General features: G+C 59.3%; 1 protein-coding gene across 1 annotated transcript in view; it reads right to left on the bottom strand.

Moving 5' to 3' along the window:
• TINAGL1 (tubulointerstitial nephritis antigen like 1) overlaps window positions 1-23,089 on the bottom strand; it is a 51,843-nt gene that overhangs the window by 16,140 nt on the left and 12,614 nt on the right. Inside the window, exons 6-10 of the mRNA XM_077838034.1 lie at window positions 22,621-22,771; window positions 21,881-22,070; window positions 21,588-21,633; window positions 19,180-19,303; window positions 15,319-15,364 (exon numbers count right to left, since the gene is read on the bottom strand). Of these exons, the coding sequence (XP_077694160.1) occupies window positions 15,319-15,364; window positions 19,180-19,303; window positions 21,588-21,633; window positions 21,881-22,070; window positions 22,621-22,771 (557 nt within the window). The remainder of the gene's footprint in view (window positions 1-15,318; window positions 15,365-19,179; window positions 19,304-21,587; window positions 21,634-21,880; window positions 22,071-22,620; window positions 22,772-23,089) is intronic.

Below are 23,089 nucleotides of genomic sequence, written 5' to 3'. Positions count from 1 at the left end.
GACGCACACGCACAGACAGACGCACACTCAGACAGATACACAGACGCACAGACAGACGCACGCACACACAGACAGACACGCAAAGACAGACGCACGCACAAACAGACGCACGCACAGACAGACAGACACATGCACGCAAAGGCAGACGCACGCACAGGCAGACGCACGCACAGACAGACAGACGCACGCATGCACAGGCAGATGCACGCACAGACAGACAGACGCACACGCAGACAGACGCACGCACGCACAGGCAGACGTACGCCCAGACAGACAGACACACAGACAGACACATGCACGCACAGACAGACGCACGCACAGACAGACGCACGCACGCACAGGCAGACGCACGCACAGACAGACACACACACGCACAGACAGACGCACACACAGACAGACACACACGCACAGAGAGACAGACGCACAGCCACCCAGACGCACGCACGCACAGGCAGATGCACGCACAGACAGACAGACAGAGAGACAGACACACGCATGCACAGACAGACGCACGCACAGACAGACAGACGCACACACAGACAGACAGACGCACGCACAGGCAGACGCATGCACAGACAGACAGACGCACACGCAGACAGACGCACGCACGCACAGGCAGACGTACGCACAGACAGACAGACAGACGCACGCACAGGCAGACGCACGCACAGACAGACAGACGCACACGCAGACAGACGCACGCACGCACAGGCAGACGTACGCACAGACAGACAGACACACAGACAGACGCACGCACAGACAGAGGCACGCACAGACAGACGCACGCAGAGACAGACGCATGCGCACACATAAAGACAGACAGACGCACGCACAGACAGACAGACACACACACACAGATAGACGCACACACAGACAGACACACGCACGCACAGGCAGACGCACGCACAGACAGACAGACGCACATACAGACAGACGCACAGACGCACGGACAGACGCACGCACAAGCAGACGCACACGCACAGACAGACGCACACAGAGACAGATACACACACGCACAGACAGACGCACGCACACACAGACAGACACGCACAGACAGACGCACGCACAAACAGACGCACGCACAGACAGACAGACACATGCACGCAAAGGCAGATGCACGCACAGGCAGACGCACGCACAGACAGACAGACGCACGCACAGACAGACACACGCACGCACAGACAGACGCACGCACAGACAGACAGACAGATGCACGCACAGACAGACAGACGCAGGCACAGACAGACACACACACGCACAGACAGACAGACTCACGCACAGACAGAAGCACGCACGTACAGGCAGACGCACGCACAGGCAGACGCACACACAGACAGACAGACGCACACACTGACAGACACACACACACGCACAGACAGACGCACACACAGACAGACGCATGCACGCACAGACAGACACACGCACGCACAGACAGACACACGCACAAACAGACAGACGCACACGCAGACAGACGCACGCATGCACAGGCAGACGCACGCACAGACAGACAGACAGACGCACACACAGGCAGATGCACGCACAGACAGACAGACGCACACGCAGAGAGACGCACGCACGCACAGGCAGACGTACGCACAGACAGACAGACACACAGACAGACACATGCACGCACAGACAGACGCACGCACAGACAGACGCACGCACGCACAGACAGACAGACGCATGCACAGAGAGACAGACGCACGCACAGACAGACGCACCCACGCACAGGCAGACGCACGCACAGACAGACAGACGCATGCACAGACAGACGGACGCACGCACAGACAGACGCACGCACGCACAGACAGACGCACGCACAGACAGACAGACAGATGCACGCACAGACAGACGCACGCACAGACAGACGCTCGCACGCACAGACAGACACACGCACGCACAGACAGACAGACGCACGCACAGACAGACACACACACGCACAGACAGACAGACGCATGCACAGACAGACAGACGCACCCACAGACAGACGCACGCATGCACAGGCAGACGCACGCACAGACAGACAGACGCACACGCAGACAGACGCACGCACGCACAGACAGACAGACACACAGACAGACACATGCACGCACAGACAGACGCACGCACAGACAGACGCACGCACGCACAGGCAGACGCACGCACAGACAGACACACACACGCACAGGCAGACGTACGCGCAGACAGACAGACACACAGACAGACGCACGCACAGACAGAGGCACGCAGAGACAGATGCACGCAGAGACAGACGCACGCGCACACATAAAGACAGACAGACGCACGCACAGACAGACACACACACACACACACACAGATAGACGCACACACAGACAGACACACGCTCGCACAGGCAGACGCACGCACAGACAGACAGACGCACACACAGACAGAAGCACAGACGCACGGACAGACGCACGCACAGACAGACGCACACGCACAGACAGACGCACACACAGACAGATACACACACGCACAGACAGACGCACGCACACACAGACAGACACGCACAGACAGACGCACGCACAGACAGACAGACACATGCACGCAAAGGCAGACGCACGCACAGGCAGACGCACGCACAGACAGACAGACGCACGCACGCACAGACAGACAGACGCACGCACAGACAGACAGACGCACGCACGCACAGACAGACAGACGCACGCACAGACAGACACACACACGCACAGACAGACAGACGCACGCACAGACAGAAGCACGCACGTACAGGCAGACGCACGCACAGGCAGACGCACGCACAGACAGACAGACGCACACACTGACAGACACACACACACGCACAGACAGACGCACACACAGACAGACACACGCACAGACAGACAGACACACACGCAGACAGACGCACGCACGCACAGGCAGACGTACGCACAGACAGACAGACACACAGACAGACACATGCACGCACTGACAGACGCACGCACAGACAGACGCACGCACAGACAGACGCACACACGCACAGACAGAGGCACGCACGCACAGGCAGACGCACGCACAGACAGACAGACGCATGCACAGACAGACAGACGCACGCACAGACAGACGCACGCACGCACAGACAGACGCACGCACAGACAGACAGATGCACGCACAGACAGACGCACGCACAGACAGACGCACGCACGCACAGACAGACACACGCACGCACAGACAGACACACACACGCACAGACAGACAGACGCATGCACAGACAGACACACGCACGCACAGACAGACAGATGAATGCACAGACAGACAGACGCACGCACAGACAGACACACGCACGCACAGACAGACGCACACGCACAGACAGACGCACACTCAGACAGATACACAGACGCACAGACAGACGCACGCACACACAGACAGACACGCAAAGACAGACGCACGCACAAACAGACGCACACACAGACAGACAGACACACAGACAGACGCACGCACAGACAGAGGCACGCAGAGACAGATGCACGCAGAGACAGACGCACGCGCACACATAAAGACAGACAGACGCACGCACAGACAGACACACACACACACACAGATAGACGCACACACAGACAGACACACGCTCGCACAGGCAGACGCACGCACAGACAGACAGACGCACACACAGACAGAAGCACAGACGCACGGACAGACGCACGCACAGACAGACGCACACGCACAGACAGACGCACACACAGACAGATACACACACGCACAGACAGACGCACGCACACACAGACAGACACGCACAGACAGACGCACGCACAGACAGACAGACACATGCACGCAAAGGCAGACGCACGCACAGGCAGACGCACGCACAGACAGACAGACGCACGCACGCACAGACAGACAGACGCACGCACAGACAGACAGACGCACGCACGCACAGACAGACAGACGCACGCACAGACAGACACACACACGCACAGACAGACAGACGCACGCACAGACAGAAGCACGCACGTACAGGCAGACGCACGCACAGGCAGACGCACGCACAGACAGACAGACGCACACACTGACAGACACACACACACGCACAGACAGACGCACACACAGACAGACACACGCACAGACAGACAGACACACACGCAGACAGACGCACGCACGCACAGGCAGACGTACGCACAGACAGACAGACACACAGACAGACACATGCACGCACTGACAGACGCACGCACAGACAGACGCACGCACAGACAGACACACACACGCACAGACAGAGGCACGCACGCACAGGCAGACGCACGCACAGACAGACAGACGCATGCACAGACAGACAGACGCACGCACAGACAGACGCACGCACGCACAGACAGACGCACGCACAGACAGACAGATGCACGCACAGACAGACGCACGCACAGACAGACGCACGCACGCACAGACAGACACACGCACGCACAGACAGACACACACACGCACAGACAGACAGACGCATGCACAGACAGACACACGCACGCACAGACAGACAGATGAATGCACAGACAGACAGACGCACGCACAGACAGACACACGCACGCACAGACAGACGCACACGCACAGACAGACGCACACTCAGACAGATACACAGACGCACAGACAGACGCACGCACACACAGACAGACACGCAAAGACAGACGCACGCACAAACAGACGCACACACAGACAGACAGACACATGCACGCAAAGGCAGACGCACGCACAGGCAGACGCACGCACAGACAGACAGACGCACGCATGCACAGGCAGATGCACGCACAGACAGACAGACGCACACGCAGACAGACGCACGCACGCACAGGCAGACGTACGCCCAGACAGACAGACACACAGACAGACACATGCACGCACAGACAGACGCACGCACAGACAGACGCACGCACGCACAGGCAGACGCACGCACAGACAGACACACACACGCACAGACAGACGCACGCACAGACAGACAGACGCACGCACAGACAGACTCACGCACGCACAGGCAGACGCACGCACGGACAGACAGACGCACGCACAGACAGGCAGACGCACACACAGACAGACGCACACACAGACAGACACACACGCACAGACAGACGCACACACAGACAGACACACACACGCACAGACAGACGCACGCACAGACAGACAGACAGACGCACGCACAGGCAGACGCACGCACAGACAGACAGACGCACACGCGGACAGAGGCACGCACGCACAGGCAGACGTACGCACAGACAGACAGACACACAGACAGACACATGAACGCACAGACAGACGCACGCACAGACAGACCCACACACGCACAGACAGACGCACGCACGCACAGGCAGACGCACGCACAGACAGACAGACGCATGCACAGACAGACAGACGCACGCACAGACAGACGCACGCACGCACAGACAGACGCACGCACAGACAGACAGACAGATGCACGCACAGACAGACGCACGCACAGACAGACGCACGCACGCACAGACAGACAGACGCATGCACAGACAGACAGACGCACGCACAGACAGACGCACGCACGCACAGACAGACAGACGCATGCACAGACAGACACACGCACGCACAGACAGACAGACGGACGCACAGACAGACGCACGCACAGACAGACAGACAGACGCACGCACAGGCAGACGCACGCACAAACAGACAGACGCACACGCAGACAGACGCACGCACGCACAGGCAGACGCACGCACAAACAGACAGACGCACGCACTGACAGACGCATGCACGCACAGGCAGACGCATGCACAGACAGACAGATGCACGCACAGACAGACGCATGCACAGACAGACAGACACACGCACGCACAGACAGACGCACGCACAGACAGACAGACGCACGCACAGACAGACACACACGCACAGACAGACGCACACACAGACAGACAGACGCACACACAGACACACACACACACACAGACAGATAGACGCACACACAGACAGACACACGCACGCACAGGCAGACGCACGCACAGACAGACAGACGCACACACAGACAGACGCACGCACAGACAGGCAGATGCACGCACAGACAGACAGACGCACACACAGACAGACACACGCACGCACAGACAGACGCACGCACACACAGACAGACGCACGCACACACAGACAGACGCACGCACAGACAGACACACACGCACAGACAGACGCACACACAGACAGACACACACACGCACAGACAAACGCACGCACAGACAGACAGACGCACACACAGACAGACACACACACACACAGACAGATAGACGCACACACAGACAGACACACGCACGCACAGGCAGACGCACGCACAGACAGACAGACGCACACACAGAGAGACGCACGCACAGACAGGCAGATGCACGCACAGACAGACAGACACACGCAAGCACAGACAGACGCACGCACAGACAGACAGACGCACGCACAGACAGACACACACGCACAGACAGACGCACACACAGACAGACACACACACGCACAGACAAACGCACGCACAGACAGACAGACGCACACACAGACAGACACACACACACACAGATAGACGCACACACAGACAGACACACGCACGCACAGGCAGACGCACGCACAGACAGACAGACGCACACACAGACAGACGCACGCACAGACAGGCAGATGCACGCACAGAAAGACAGACGCACACACAGACAGACACACGCACGCACAGACAGACGCACGCACAGACAGGCAGACGCACACACGCACAGACAGACGCACAGACAGACAGACGCACACACAGACAGACACACGCACGCACAGACAGACTCACGCACAGACAGACGCACGCACAGACAGACAGACAGACGCACGCACAGACAGACAGACGCACACGCAGACAGACGCATGCACGCACAGGCACGCACGCACAAACAGACGCATGCACAGACAGACAGACGCACGCACAGACAGACGCATGGACAGACAGACGCATGCACAGACAGACAGACAGACGCACGCACAGACAGACAGACGCACGCACAGACAGACGCATGGACAGACAGACGCATGCACAGACAGACAGGCAGACGCACGCACAGACAGACAGACGCACGCACAGACAGACGCATGGACAGACAGACGCATGCACAGACAGACAGACAGACGCACGCACAGACAGACACACGCAGACAGGCAGACGCACACACAGACAGACACACACGCACAGACAGACGCACACACAGACAGACACAGACAGACACACACACGCACAGACAAACGCACGCACAGACAGGCAGATGCACGCACAGACAGACAGACGCACACACAGACAGACACACGCACGCACAGACAGACGCACGCACAGACAGGCAGACGCACACACGCACAGACAGACGCACAGACAGACAGACGCACACACAGACAGACACACACACGCACAGACAAACGCACGCACAGACAGACAGACGCACACACAGACAGACACACACACACACAGATAGACGCACACACAGACAGACACACGCACGCACAGGCAGACGCACGCACAGACAGACAGACGCACACACAGACAGACGCACGCACAGACAGGCAGATGCACGCACAGAAAGACAGACGCACACACAGACAGACACACGCACGCACAGACAGACGCACGCACAGACAGGCAGACGCACACACGCACAGACAGACGCACAGACAGACAGACGCACACACAGACAGACACACGCACGCACAGACAGACTCACGCACAGACAGACGCACGCACAGACAGACAGACAGACGCACGCACAGACAGACAGACGCACACGCAGACAGACGCATGCACGCACAGGCACGCACGCACAAACAGACGCATGCACAGACAGACAGACGCACGCACAGACAGACGCATGGACAGACAGACGCATGCACAGACAGACAGACAGACGCACGCACAGACAGACAGACGCACGCACAGACAGACGCATGGACAGACAGACGCATGCACAGACAGACAGGCAGACGCACGCACAGACAGACAGACGCACGCACAGACAGACGCATGGACAGACAGACGCATGCACAGACAGACAGACAGACGCACGCACAGACAGACACACGCAGACAGGCAGACGCACACACAGACAGACACACACGCACAGACAGACGCACACACAGACAGACACAGACAGACACACACACGCACAGACAAACGCACGCACAGACAGGCAGATGCACGCACAGACAGACAGACGCACACACAGACAGACACACGCACGCACAGACAGACGCACGCACAGACAGGCAGACGCACACACGCACAGACAGACGCACAGACAGACAGACGCACACACAGACAGACACACGCACGCACAGACAGACTCACGCACAGACAGACGCACGCACAGACAGACAGACAGACGCACGCACAGACAGACAGACGCACACGCAGACAGACGCATGCACGCACAGGCACGCACGCACAAACAGACGCATGCACAGACAGACAGACGCACGCACAGACAGACGCATGGACAGACAGACGCATGCACAGACAGACAGACAGACACACGCACAGACAGACAGACGCACGCACAGACAGACGCATGGACAGACAGACGCACGCACAGACAGACACACACACACACACACAGATAGACGCACACACAGACAGACACACGCTCGCACAGGCAGACGCACGCACAGACAGACAGACGCACACACAGGCAGACGTACGCACAGACAGACAGACACACAGACAGACACATGCACGCACAGACAGACGCACGCACAGACAGACAGACGCACGCACAGACAGACGCACGCACAGACAGACACACACACGCACAGACAGACGCACGCACAGACAGACAGACGCACGCACAGACAGACGCACGCACGCACAGACAGACGCATGCACAGACAGACAGACGCATGCACAGACAGACAGATGCACGCACAGACAGACGCACGCACACACAGGCAGACGCACGCACAGACAGACAGACGCATGCACAGACAGACACACGCACGCACAGACAGACACATGCACGCACAGACAGACGCACGCACAGACAGACAGACAGACGCACGCACAGGCAGACGCACGCACAAACAGACAGACGCACACGCAGACAGACGCACGCATGCACAGGCAGACGTACGCACAGACAGACAGACACACGCACGCACAGGCAGACGCACGCACAGACAGACAGACGCACACACAGACAGACGCACACGCACAGACAGACGCACACACAGACAGACACACACACGCACAGACAGACGCACGCACAGACAGACGCACGCACAGACAGACAGACACACGCACGCACAGACAGACGCACGCACAGACAGACACACACACGCACAGAGAGACGCACACACACACAGACAGACACACACACGCACAGACAGACGCACGCACAGACAGACAGACACACGCACGCACAGGCAGAAGCACGCACAGGCATACGCACGCACAGACAGACAGACGCACGCACGCACAGACAGACGCACGCACAGACAGACGCATGCACGCACAGGCAGACGCATGCACAGACAGACAGATGCACGCACAGACAGACGCATGCACAGACAGACAGACACACGCACGCACAGACAGACGCACGCACAGACAGACAGACGCACAGGCATACGCACGCACAGACAGACAGACGCACGCACGCACAGACAGACGCACGCACAGACAGACGCATGCACACACAGGCAGACGCATGCACAGACAGACAGATGCACGCACAGACAGACGCATGCACAGACAGACAGACACACGCACGCACAGACAGACGCACGCACAGACAGACAGACGCACGCACAGACAGACACACACGCAGAGACAGACGCACAGACAGACAGACAGACGCACACACAGACAGACAGACGCACACACAGACAGACACACACACACACAGAGAGATAGACGCACACACAGACAGACACACGCACGCACAGGCAGACGCACGCACAGACAGACAGACGCACACACAGACAGACGCACGCACAGACAGGCAGATGCACGCACAGACAGACAGACGCACACACAGACAGACACACGCACGCACAGACAGACGCACGCACACACAGACAGACGCACGCACACACAGACAGACGCACGCACAGACAGACAGACACGCACAGACAGACGCACACACAGACAGACACACGCACGCACAGACAAACGCACGCACAGACAGACAGACGCACACACAGACAGACACACACACACACAGACAGATAGACGCACACACAGACAGACACACGCACGCACAGGCAGACGCACGCACAGACAGACGCAGGCACAGACGCACACACAGACAGACGCACAGGCAGACGCACGCACAGACAGACAGACGCACACACAGACAGACGCACACACAGAATGACGCACACGCACAGACAGACGCACGCACAGACAGACGCACGCACAGACAGACGCACACAGAGACAGACACACGCACGCACAGAGAGACGCACGCACACACAGACAGACACACGCACGCACAGACAGACGCACGCACAGACAGACAGACACACGCACGCACAGACAGACGCACGCACAGACAGACAGACGCACGCACGCACAGGCAGACGCACGCACAGGCATACGCACGCACAGACAGACAGACGCACGCACAGACAGACACACACACGCACAGACAGACGCACGCACAGGCAGACGCACGCACACACAGGCAGACGCACGCACAGGCAGACGCACGCACAGACAGACAGACGCACGCACAGACAGACACACACACGCACAGACAGACAGACGCACGCACAGACAGACGCACGCACACACAGACAGACACACGCACACACAGACAGACGCACGCACACACAGACGCATGCACACACAGACGCATGCACGCACAGACAGACGCACGCACGCACAGACAGACGCACGCACAGACAGACGCATGCACAGACAGACAGACGCACGCACAGACAGACGCATGCACGCACAGGCAGACGCACGCACAGACAGACAGACGCATGCACAGACAGACGCATGCACAGACAGACAGACACACGCACGCAGAGACAGACGCAGGCACAGACAGACAGACGCACGCACATACAGACACACGCACAGACAGGCAGACGCACACACAGACAGACGCACACACAGACAGACACACACACGCACAGACAAACGCACGCACAGACAGACAGACGCACACACCGACAGACACACACACACACAGACAGATAGACGCACACACAGACAGACACACGCACGCACAGGCAGACGGACGCACAGACAGACAGACGCACACACAGACAGACGCACGCACAGACAGGCAGATGCACGCACAGACAGACAGACGCACACACAGACAGACACACGCACGCACAGACAGACGCACGCACGCACAGACAGACGCACGCACACACAGACAGACGCACGCACAGACAGGCAGACGCACACACGCACAGACAGACGCACACACAGACAGACACACACACGCACAGACAGACGCACACACAGACAGACGCACGCACACACAGACAGACACACGCACGCCCAGACGCATGCACACACGGACAGACACACGCACGCACAGACAGACGCACGCACAGACAGACGCATGCACAGACAGACAGACGCACGCACAGACAGACGCATGCACGCACAGGCAGACGCACGCACAGACAGACAGACGCATGCACAGACAGACGCATGCACAGACAGACAGACACACGCACGCAGAGACAGACGCAGGCACAGACAGACAGACGCACGCACATACAGACACACGCACAGACAGGCAGACGCACACACAGACAGACGCACACACAGACAGACACACACACGCACAGACAAACGCACGCACAGACAGACAGACGCACACACCGACAGACACACACACACACAGACAGATAGACGCACACACAGACAGACACACGCACGCACAGGCAGACGGACGCACAGACAGACAGACGCACACACAGACAGACGCACGCACAGACAGGCAGATGCACGCACAGACAGACAGACGCACACACAGACAGACACACGCACGCACAGACAGACACACGCACGCACAGACAGACGCACGCACACACAGACAGACGCACGCACAGACAGGCAGACGCACACACGCACAGACAGACGCACACACAGACAGACACACACACGCACAGACAGACGCACACACAGACAGACGCACGCACACACAGACAGACACACGCACGCCCAGACAGACGCACGCACAGACAGACAGAGACACGCACAGATAGACGCACGCACAGACAGACGCACGCACGCACAGACAGACGCACGCACAGACAGACAGACACACGCACGCACAGGCAGACGCACGCACAGGCAGACGCACGCACAGAGAGACAGACGCACGCACGCACAGGCAGACGCACGCACAGACAGACAGACGCACACACAGACAGACACACACACGCACAGACAGACGCACACACAGACAGACACACACGCACAGACAGACGCACACACAGACAGACACACACACACACAGACAGATAGACGCACACACAGACAGACACACGCACGCACAGGCAGACGCACGCACAGGCAGACGCACTCACAGACAGACGCACACGCACAGACAGACGCACACACAGACAGACACACACACGCACAGACAGACGCACGCACAGACAGACAGACAGACGCACGCACAGACAGACAGACGCACACGCAGACAGACGCACGCACGCACAGGCAGACGTACGCACAGACAGACACATGCACGCACAGACAGACACATGCACGCACAGACAGACACATGCACGCACAGACAGACGCACTCACAGACAGACACACGCACAAACAGACAGACACACGCACGCACAGACAGACGCACGCACAGAGAGACAGACGCACGCACAGACAGACACACACATGCACAGACAGACGCACACACAGACAGACAGACACACGCACGCACAGGCAGACGCACGCACACACAGGCAGACGCACACACAGACAGACACACGCACGCACAGACAGACGCACGCACAGACATACGCACGCACAGACAGACAGACGCACGCAGAGACAGACGCACGCACACACAGACAGACACACGCACGCACAGACAGACGCACGCACAGACAGACAGACGCACGCAGAGACAGACGCACGCACACACAGACAGACACACGCACGCAGAGACAGACGCACGCACAGACAGACGCACACACAGACAGACACACGCACGCACAGGCAGACGCACGCACAGGCAGACGCACGCACGCCCAGACAGACGCACGCACAGACAGACAGACACACGCACGCACAGGCAGACGCACGCACAGGCAGACGCACGCACAGAGAGACAGACGCACGCACGCACAGGCAGACGCACGCACAGACAGACAGACGCACACACAGACAGACACACACACACAGACAGACGAACACACAGACAGACACACACACACACAGACAGATAGACGCACACACAGACAGACACACGCACGCACAGGCAGACGCACGCACAGGCAGACGCACGCACAGGCAGACGCACACGCACAGACAGACGCACACACAGACAGACACACACACGCACAGACAGACGCACGCACAGACAGACAGACAGACGCACGCACAGACAGACAGACGCACACGCAGACAGACGCACGCACGCACAGGCAGACGTACGCACAGACAGACACATGCACGCACAGACAGACGCACGCACAGACACACGCACAAACAGACAGACACACGCACGCACAGACAGACGCACGCACAGAGAGACAGACGCACGCACAGACAGACACACACATGCACAGACAGACGCACACACAGACAGACAGACACACGCACGCACAGGCAGACGCACGCACACACAGGCAGACGCACACACAGACAGACACACGCACGCACAGACAGACGCACGCACAGACAGACAGACGCACGCAGAGACAGACGCACGCACACACAGACAGACACACGCACGCACAGACAGACGCACGCACAGACAGACAGACGCACGCACACACAGACAGACACACGCACGCAGAGACAGACGCACGCACAGACAGACGCACACACAGACAGACACACGCACGCACAGGCAGACGCACGCACAGGCAGACGCACGCACACACAGGCAGACGCACGCACAGGCAGACGCACGCACAGACAGACAGACGCACGCACAGACAGACAGACACACGCACAGACAGACAGACGCACGCACAGACAGACGCACGCACACACAGACAGACACGCACACACAGACAGACACACGCACACACCGACAGACGCACGCACACACAGACGCACGCACACACGGACAGACACACACACGCACAGGCAGACGCACGCACAGACAGACAGACGCACACACAGACAGACACACACACGCAGAGACAGACAGACGAACAGACAGACAGACGCACTCACGCACAGCCAGACGCACACACAGACAGACACACGCACAGGCAGATGCACACACAGACAGACACACGCACACACAGACAGACGCACGCACGCACAGGCAGACGCATACACAGACAGACACACGCACACACAGACAGACACACGCACGCACAGGCAGACGCACGCACAGCCAGCCAGACGCACACAGAGAGACACACGCACGCACAGGCAGATGCACACACAGACAGACAGACGCACACACAGACAGACACACGCACGCACAGCCAGCCAGATGCACACACAGACAGACGCACGCACAGACGCATGCACAGATGCACTCATACAGCCAGACGCACACATAGACACCTGCACACAGCCAGACAAGCACAGCCAGCTATGCAAGCACACAGACACACAGCCAGCCTGATGCACACCAAGAAAGATGCATGCAGCCAGCCAGACACGTGTGGGCCCAGTCAGACACGTGTGGGCCCAGTCAGACAGACAGACAGATGCACACAGCCAGCCACACACGCACAGTCAGACAGCCGCACCCGCACACAGCAGTGCCCTGGAAAGCACCCCTTCCCTTCCCTGGTGCTGACCCAAATTTTGGAACAACTGAAGAGGCTGCCCTGCAATGGCTCCATCCCTGGTTCTGTGCCAGCCGCAGCCCGTGCCAGCTGGGAATCACTGGTCTGTCCTGGGGAGACCCGCAGTCCCGTCACACACGCTGAATAAAGCTGCTGGCTCCTGATCTGAATCCTGAGCCTTAGCATGCCCATGTCTGGCCTCTACAGTGCCCCAGCACACAACCAACCGCCTTGCCCAGGTAGCTCGAGGACTGGCCCCATACGGAAGGTCATGGCCTGGGGGGGTTGATGGCACCTCTGCAGCGTCACCGGGACTCGGGAAGCCGAGCAGCGCCGGTGGGACGCTGACCCTCCCGCCACTCTCAACCCTACCCATGCATCCCCCAGCACAGGGGGGCTGCGATTACAAGGGCGCTTCATGGCCAGCGCGACACTCACCCAGTACTTCTGAGTCTGCCCCTGGGGCGTCCTCTCTTCTCCCCACCTGCGGCAGGATCGAAAGGAAGCGAAGATTAGAGGCGGGGGTCTGGTTCTGGGTCAGGGTGGGAACAGCGCAGCCTCAGCCTCAGCGGATCTGGCCCCTCAATCCTAGCCATGCAGGAGAAGCCATGGAGGCCAAGTTCTGGCACTTTTCTGGCACTTTTCCCCCCTACAAGGCAGCTACTTGGATCAGTGCCAGTGAAACTGGACAGCCCTGAAGCCAGTTAACAAGGCTGAGCGTAACGCCTGGATCAGATGCACCCCGCTCCTCTGAGTCCTTCCTTTTCATGTGCTCCCACCCTTGAGCAAACCCAAGGGGAGGGGATTGAAGACTTGGCCCAATCCCCCGGAGCCGTCCGACCCTTGCCTTGTGCCCCAGGGCAAGCCAGAGGCGACCCCACTCGTGAGCCCCTCTCCCCCATCACACGCTCAGTCGTGATTCTGAACAGCGTGGAAACCTGGCATGGGGGGGACCTGGCCGGCTGGTTCGGCTTTGCAAGGTGCCGGCTGCGACTCTCCCGTGAGCCGATGGAGAGAACACAAGGGGGAAGGAGCCTCCTGCCCCTCGCTTGCCTGCCCGGGGCTTGCTCGGGGCGTCAGGTTTTTCCTTCAGCCCCCAGCCGGGCTGTTGCCCATGGGATTGTTTTGCTCTTGGTGTTGGAACTGGTAACCACAGCAACACTCCGTTTACTGTCAGTTCACCGGTTTGGGTAGCCGGCTGGAGGGGTCCTGGGGCCAGGGGTTTGTTTAGCTTTGCCGGTTTCCTGGCTCGCGGAGACGGTGCGGAGCCCCGAGGTCCTGGCTCCCGCCCACGGGCCAAGCTCGCTCCCGGAACCCAGCCAGGCAGAGTCAGCCGTGGGGAGGGGAGTCGAGTGCTCAGGGATTTGAGCCAGGAACAGAGGGGGCAAGTGCTGGGCAACCTTCCCCTGCACAGCTCTGCCGGGCCCCTCACTCCCAGCCCCAGCTGTGCCAGTCCTGGGCCCCGCACAGCTCTGCCCTACTCCAGGCCTGCAGCCAAGTGTGCCAATGCACCTCAACCCTGCTCTGCAGCCCCCAATGCTGCTGCTGGCCTGCCCTGGCCTAGCGGATACAGAGATGCCGTCCAGTTGCCCTTCACTCTGTCCACTCCAAAGAGGACAGGTGGCTGCATTAACCCTCGCTGACCTCGGGTCTCTCATGCCCCCTTGGTACTGCAGCCGGGCCAGAATATACAGATGCAGCCGCCTTTATCCTGCTCGGGAAGGAGCTGAGTTCCAGGGTGCTCTGCACCCCCAACGCCTGCTGAAGGAGCTGCAGGGGCTCAGTGCTCTCGGGAAACCAGACTTGCTTTGGTGGAGGGGCCTGACTTTGGCTGTAGGGGCGGGGCTGTCGGCCCACACCCTGCAATCATTTGGCCCCACTGCCTGGCCTACTGGCAAGAAACCAGCCAGATACGGGCTGACCCAGCTGGAAGGGGACCTGGAACATTTCCAAGGGCTCATTCCAAGCTCCCCAGCGCCAGAGGCCACGTCACCACGTGGCAGCCGCAAACCTGAGCCAAGCGGCTTGCGGGCCCAGGAAGCGGGCAAGCCGGGGCAGCCACCCAGAGGTGGAAACACAGAAGGCTTGTGTCCTTTGTGTCTGCCTGGCAGCACCCCGAGCGGGTGGCGGAGGCCGACATGCTATTCTTGGCTCTACCTGTTGATCTGGATCAGACCCTGCTAGAAACAGGACATTCCACTGTCCCTAGGGCTCAGCCCAGTCTTGTTCTGCATCTGGGGCACCTGTCTCACAGCTTAACAACCCTCCCTGGAAGGTCTGTGGCTAAGGGTTTGATGCTACTGACTCCCTGTGCGACCTTGGACACGTCCCTCAGTCTCTCAGTGCCTCGGTTCCCCACCTGTGAAATGGGGGAACAATCCTTCCTTTGTCTGCTTGAACCAGCTCCCGCTCCGGCAGCACCGGGCACAACGGGGCTCAGATCTCCTCCTGCAGCATAAACCTGCAGCATAAACCACCCTCTCCTGGCCCCCTCGCCACCCTCCTTCATGCCAGCCCCTCAACCCTGCGCCAACCCCAGCGTTCCACCCTCAATAACTGCTCACCCCGCCTGGTGTCGGACAGTCTGAGCCGGCTGCATCCCCACCTCCCGGCAGGCTGGGCTGCTGTCTGCTCCCCATTGGCCACTGCCTTTCCCGGAAGGCAGTAGCCCAGCAGGGCTGCAGGGGAGCTCAGCTAGCTAGCAGCAGTAGGGGGTGTCCCAGTGTGAGCCCCGTCACGAGGGGGTGCTGTAGACCACACCGCCCTCCTCCGGCGGGGACAGCCGCCCTCCAGGGCGGCTTGCCTGCTCACTGCGTCCCCAGCGGCTCGATGGGTGCAAACCTGGGGTTCGACCCACACCTCTCGGAGCGAGGCAAAGCGTCTGAGTGGGACTCGCCGCAGGCTGGGCCCAAAGCACTGGACCCGCTTCCCCCTCCTGTCATCTCCTCCCCGCGCTTCCACCCCAGCCCAAGGAAGGGGCACTCCTTTCCTCCACTGCAGGGAAAATGTCTTCCCAGACCGAGGGAGCTTTTCCCAAGAGCAGCGCCTAGAATTGACGCAGTGGAGAGATCAGGCAGGACCAGGAGTCAGGGCGGGACGTGCTCCCAGCTGGGCCGTCCGTGCCATCCTGGGGACATGGACGGTGGCGCCAACGGGGGGAACAATCATTCGGTGTAATAGTGAGAACAAGGCAGGCGGACAGGGCTGTCAGCGCTTTACACCACCCACCACACAGGTACCAGCATCCACACAGCCAGGGATGCTTCCCCGGGCGCAGAGCATGCTGGAGTTACTCCCCCACCCCTCTGCCCATTGCTCCATCCCCGATCCTGCACCCACGAGGGGCCAAGGCAGGTTTTCCCATTAACTGCCATAGGGGCAGGATCCCGGTCTCAGCCTCTCAAGCTGCACCAGCTTTTCACAGCTGCAGCCCCGGCTGCTTCCAAGCACACACCCAACACCCGGCCTGCAACCGAGCCCCGCAGCCTGGCGCTCTGCACTCAGCGCAGAAGCTCACGGGTGGAAGAGCAGAGGGGCTGCGGATCGGGCTTGAGGGGCACCAGCAGAGCTGTATGTGGGGCCCCAGGACGGGAATAGCAGAGGGCAGGGCAGGCTGGTATAACTATTCCAGCCTGTGCCAGGCTCTGGCCTCCTCCCGCTCTCACGAGAACTAAACCCACCCTGTGTTTTTCTTCAAGCAAAGGAAACGTATTTGTTTCGCCTCTTTGCTTTGACAAGGCTCTGTTTGAACTGGCCTAGGCAGGCTCGCTCAGACATGGGTCTCTTGGGATGCTTTTCTGCCATGCAGCCCCCACCCCACAGAGTCCAGTGGCTCCCAGAGATGAGCTGCCCCCCACCCGGGGCGCCGCCAGAGGAAAAGCTCTTACCCCACCCTGCCCCGAAGGGAGTGGCCCTGTCTGGCTGCCATCCTTTCTCTGGCCTCTGCCCTCCCCGCAGGGCCCCGCAATGTACTTTGGTTCCTCATTCCAGGGAGGGCGCCGGCCTGGCACGCGTTCAATGCCCTTCACCACTGCCCCCCCTCCAAATACACAGCACTCGGCCCCTTCAGCAAACAGCCCAGTGCCTCAGTGTGACATCTCCCTCCAATAAACCCAGCCAGCCAACAGCCTCCCACCAACACCCCCTCGAAACGCCTGACTCCCCTCCCCGCCGCCCCACCTCGACACACCACTAATTCCAACAGTCGCCCACGCCCCCATCTCCCTCCCCGACACCTTCTCAAACACCCACATAACCCTCCCCAGCACCTCTGGCACGGGTACGAGAGGCCCTCCTTACCCTGTGATTTTCACCGAGTGGGTGCCATGTCTCCGGTGGTGCTCCGGCTTCCCAGCCATCACCGGCGTGTGCCGATAGACTCCGCTCTTGTACACGAAGAAATCCTCGTGAACCTCCATGATGGCTGCAGACGGGGACGAAAAAGCAGTGTCATCACGGGGCGAGGGGACAGCTACACGTCAGCTGGGTGTGCAGGGCCCATGCTGCCCCCTTCAAGCCAGATTTCTTTCCCAGGTGATGCCCCTCTATCCTCTGCCCCTCTGGTGTCGGTAGCTAGGTGACCTTGGTGGAGGGAGGTTGTATGTACCGCCTCTTTAAATTTCCTGAGCCATTTTGTGAGAGGTGGAGTTAATGCAGCATGCTCAGGCAAAGACGCACACACTGTGCTCTCTCTCCCCAAGCAGACTTCACTTTTGTTCTTTGTTGTTTGCTTGCTTAATCTAAATGGAAAGTCAGCCAGGCTGAAAATATATGGGAGTCTCATGCAGATGGGGAGAACACAGCTGGGTTTTCGAGCAGGATTTCTCCCTCCCCTTTGGACTGCTCTGGCCAAGGGAGCTTTTACAAAATGTATTATCGTGCCGATTAAAAACCAAACCAACGGGAATTTGAGATCAGCTCCCTGCAGTTAATAATTGAACATGGTCCTGGTGATGCACAGCCCCCATTTGTGAGGAGGGAGCAGGAAGGGCCCCAGCATCAGTGACCATTAATCAGCTGAACTGGGGCTTTACCAATCACACGGCTTGTTAACCATTAACCAGCCTCGCCCTGCCTGCCAAAGGGAGCGTGTGTGCATGGAGGTGGTATGCAAGGTGTTTACCAGTGTGGGTACCCACTGGTGCTGAGATGGGGAGGGGAGGCCAATAGCTAGCTCGGCGGGACACTTAAGGCCCTTGGTTTTCCAGTTTTACTGAAAATGTCCCAGGTTTTACAAAAGCTAGCATTGGGTTTTTCGTGATTTTCACCCGAATTTTAGACCAGTCAGGTACAGGAATAGAACAATGATGTTAAGAAAATCCAGTACAGCAGAGTTGTGTTTAGGCTGTAATAAGTTAGACAAAGTGTACCCGGGAGGCTGTTAAAGTAAGACCGTGGAGTGCGTGTGAACCGGGAATGTGCAATCCATGAACTAAACCACCACACGCGGCAGCTTTTACTTCAGTCCTCTTACTCTGCTCCGTGTCTGGCCTCCCGTCCGCCAATATTAATCCTGATATTTACCCAGAAACCGGTGAAGTTAATTTTTCGCCGCTGATTTCTGATCCTTTTTAAAAGTGTTTGTAATAAACACTAATACAGTCCTGGGAAATCGTAAAGAAAAATAAAACCTGAAAACGAAGGGCCTTTGGTATAGTCCATGAAATGGACTCATGACAGATTTAAAGACTGGCGGACGATTCTTTTGTAAATGTTGAAACAAACACTTGCTGTACATCTGCGGCTTTGTGTCTGTATGCTGCCTGGAGCGATGGGATTTTGGCTAGCCGTTAATGAGCATGATTACTAATAGGTCGTTCAGGCCCAGACCTGGGCATCATCTTGGATTTGGCGGCCTCTATTGTTATTTATTATAATTTGTATTGTGGGACAATTGTGGGCCCTGAGTCACAGACCAGGACCCCGTTGCGCTAGGAGCTGTACAAACACAGTACAAAGAGATGGTCCTTGTCCTAGACCCACACCCAGGCTGCGTCTAATTCTTGCCCCCTCTTTCGACATGATGGGATCCTGCTCCCTGAATCAGGAATGGACCCCGTTTGCTGTCCCATTGGGAAGCACATGGGATTAAGCGTGGCCTCAGGCAGCGAACACTCAGGACACGAGCCCGTGTCGAAGGGGCCAGTCTTTTCTATTCCACACAGGTTCTCACACCACGCTCGCCTCCACAGCACCCGAGGGCTAGATTCACAAAGCACCGATGCCCAAAATGTAGACCCTCAAAACCCTGCTGAGCTGCTTCCGAACCTATGTTTCCGCTAGGAAAGACCCCGGTTTTTCAGCCGGCTGGCATGCAGAGCCCGCTGGCCTTGCTGAGCTGGTCTGGGCCTAAGCCCCGATGGGATCCTCGAAGCCCAGCACTCGAGGCTAATGTCTCCCCTGCCAGCTCCACCCCAAGGTCCTGGAGACGGGTGCCGGATGCGGCCAGCGATAGCAACAGAGGGGCAGCCGCCAGAGGGATGTGCCCCCTTTACCCCACTGCCGGGGGGAGAAGGAGCAGCCCAAATGGAAGCCAACCACCTAGCCCCCCTCCTCTGCACTAGCCAGGGACTAGTAACAGGGTCTGCAGGAGAGGGAGGGGCTCCCTGGGGCTGGAAGTTTTGCAGCGTCTGTGCCAGAGTCGGATGGGGAGGGGATTCCCTATGGCAGATGGTGGGTGGGTCCAGTCCAGCTGGCGCATCCCTTACCTTGCACAGGTCCATTCTCCATCAGCTCCTTCATGATCTCCTTCTCCTGCAAACACAGAGCAGGGCTGGGTCACACACGGGCCGGGAAGTAGTGGCAGCTGGGAGACCCTGGGCTTTAATCTTGGCACTGCCCTTGCCCCACCCCTCCAATGCCCTCCCCATTGGAGCCTCCTGTCCCTGAGCGAGTGGGATTAGCCTCCAGCCTCCCAGACCTGCCCAGGGCCAGCCAGTGTTAACCCCTCGGGAGCTGGACTCTGCCCGCAGAGGGCTCCAGGCGGGGCAGCCGCACTTACGCTGGAGGAGAGGCGGTAGGCGGGGGTCGACTGGTAGATCTCGTTGGAGTGGGCCTGGGGGTTAGGGCACTGCTGGGTGGCTTGCCTCTTCCCTCTGCCCGTGGAGCGACTTTGCATCATGCAGGGCCGGCCTGTGTGGGCACTGTCCTTCTCCCAGCTGGTGAAGGGGTAGCAGCTGTCAGTCACCACCCTGGGAGGCAAGAGTGGGGGTTAGAGAGGGATGCACAGCGGCAGGTGGGACAAAGCACCAGCCCCAGCAGGCCCAGCCCATGGGCTGCCCCCTAGCACAGGGACGATGGGACGGGGAGTGCTGGGATGCTCGGTGCAGCTCCAGGATGGCTTGACCAAGATGCTGGCCCCGTTTCAGATTGGAGGGGACCGTGCCAGGGGATGGCTCATTCTCTGGGCAATGCCAGCCTGTTCTTGGGTACAGTGCAACAAGTCCTTCCCTCTCTCCCCCCACTGGTTTTTTCAATGCCCCTTGATTCCAACCCATCACTCTTCCGCTGTTCCAGCCCTGGGCTTCCCCCAACCCCAGCCTCAGCCCCCCGCTATATTCCTGCCCCCTCCTCACACAGCTCTCCATCCCGAGCCGCAGGCCGCCACTCTCCGAGCCCTGAACCCCCCAGACACAGCTCGGCTGATTCATTCCACCTTTGCCCTGCAGCCCCCTTCCCCGCTGCCCCACTCCGGGGCTCCCACCCCTGCCCAAAGCTCTGCCGATGCCCTTCCACACTCACCCTCTCCTGCGCAGATACCACCAGGCCCGGTCGATCCGGCCCCCACTGCAGCCCTGCTGGTTCCGGGTGTCACACGAGATCAGGTTCTGGGGGGACAGGGCGGGCGTCATGTGCCCCATGGAATGGATGGAGATCCTGTCCGATGCCACCGCTTGGGGGAAACTCACATGGTTAGGAGGTTCCTAATGTAACAGATACAACTCTTCTCCCTTTCCCCCAGCCAATCAGCCTCACCCCCAGGGGCCCAATCCGGGACAGGGAGCAGCTGGCTCTTGGCCCTAAGGGTGGGTCAAAGCTGCAGGTCGTTCCAGCTTTGCAAAATGAAGTCAGGGGCAACTGGGAGCCAGGGCCCATCCTACCTACCACGCCAATGGGCGAGCCATGGCAGCAAGGTGCAGAAGTGGCAGGGGTCTTCCAGTGAGTGGGTACGGAGGGCTCCTTCTCTCTGCACCAGCCACCCTTCAGCCTC

This window comes from Eretmochelys imbricata, chromosome 19, assembly GCF_965152235.1.
Source record: "Eretmochelys imbricata isolate rEreImb1 chromosome 19, rEreImb1.hap1, whole genome shotgun sequence".
In the NCBI taxonomy this organism is placed as follows: Eukaryota; Metazoa; Chordata; order Testudines; family Cheloniidae; genus Eretmochelys; species Eretmochelys imbricata.
This window is presented reverse-complemented; position numbering and strand designations above follow the sequence as displayed.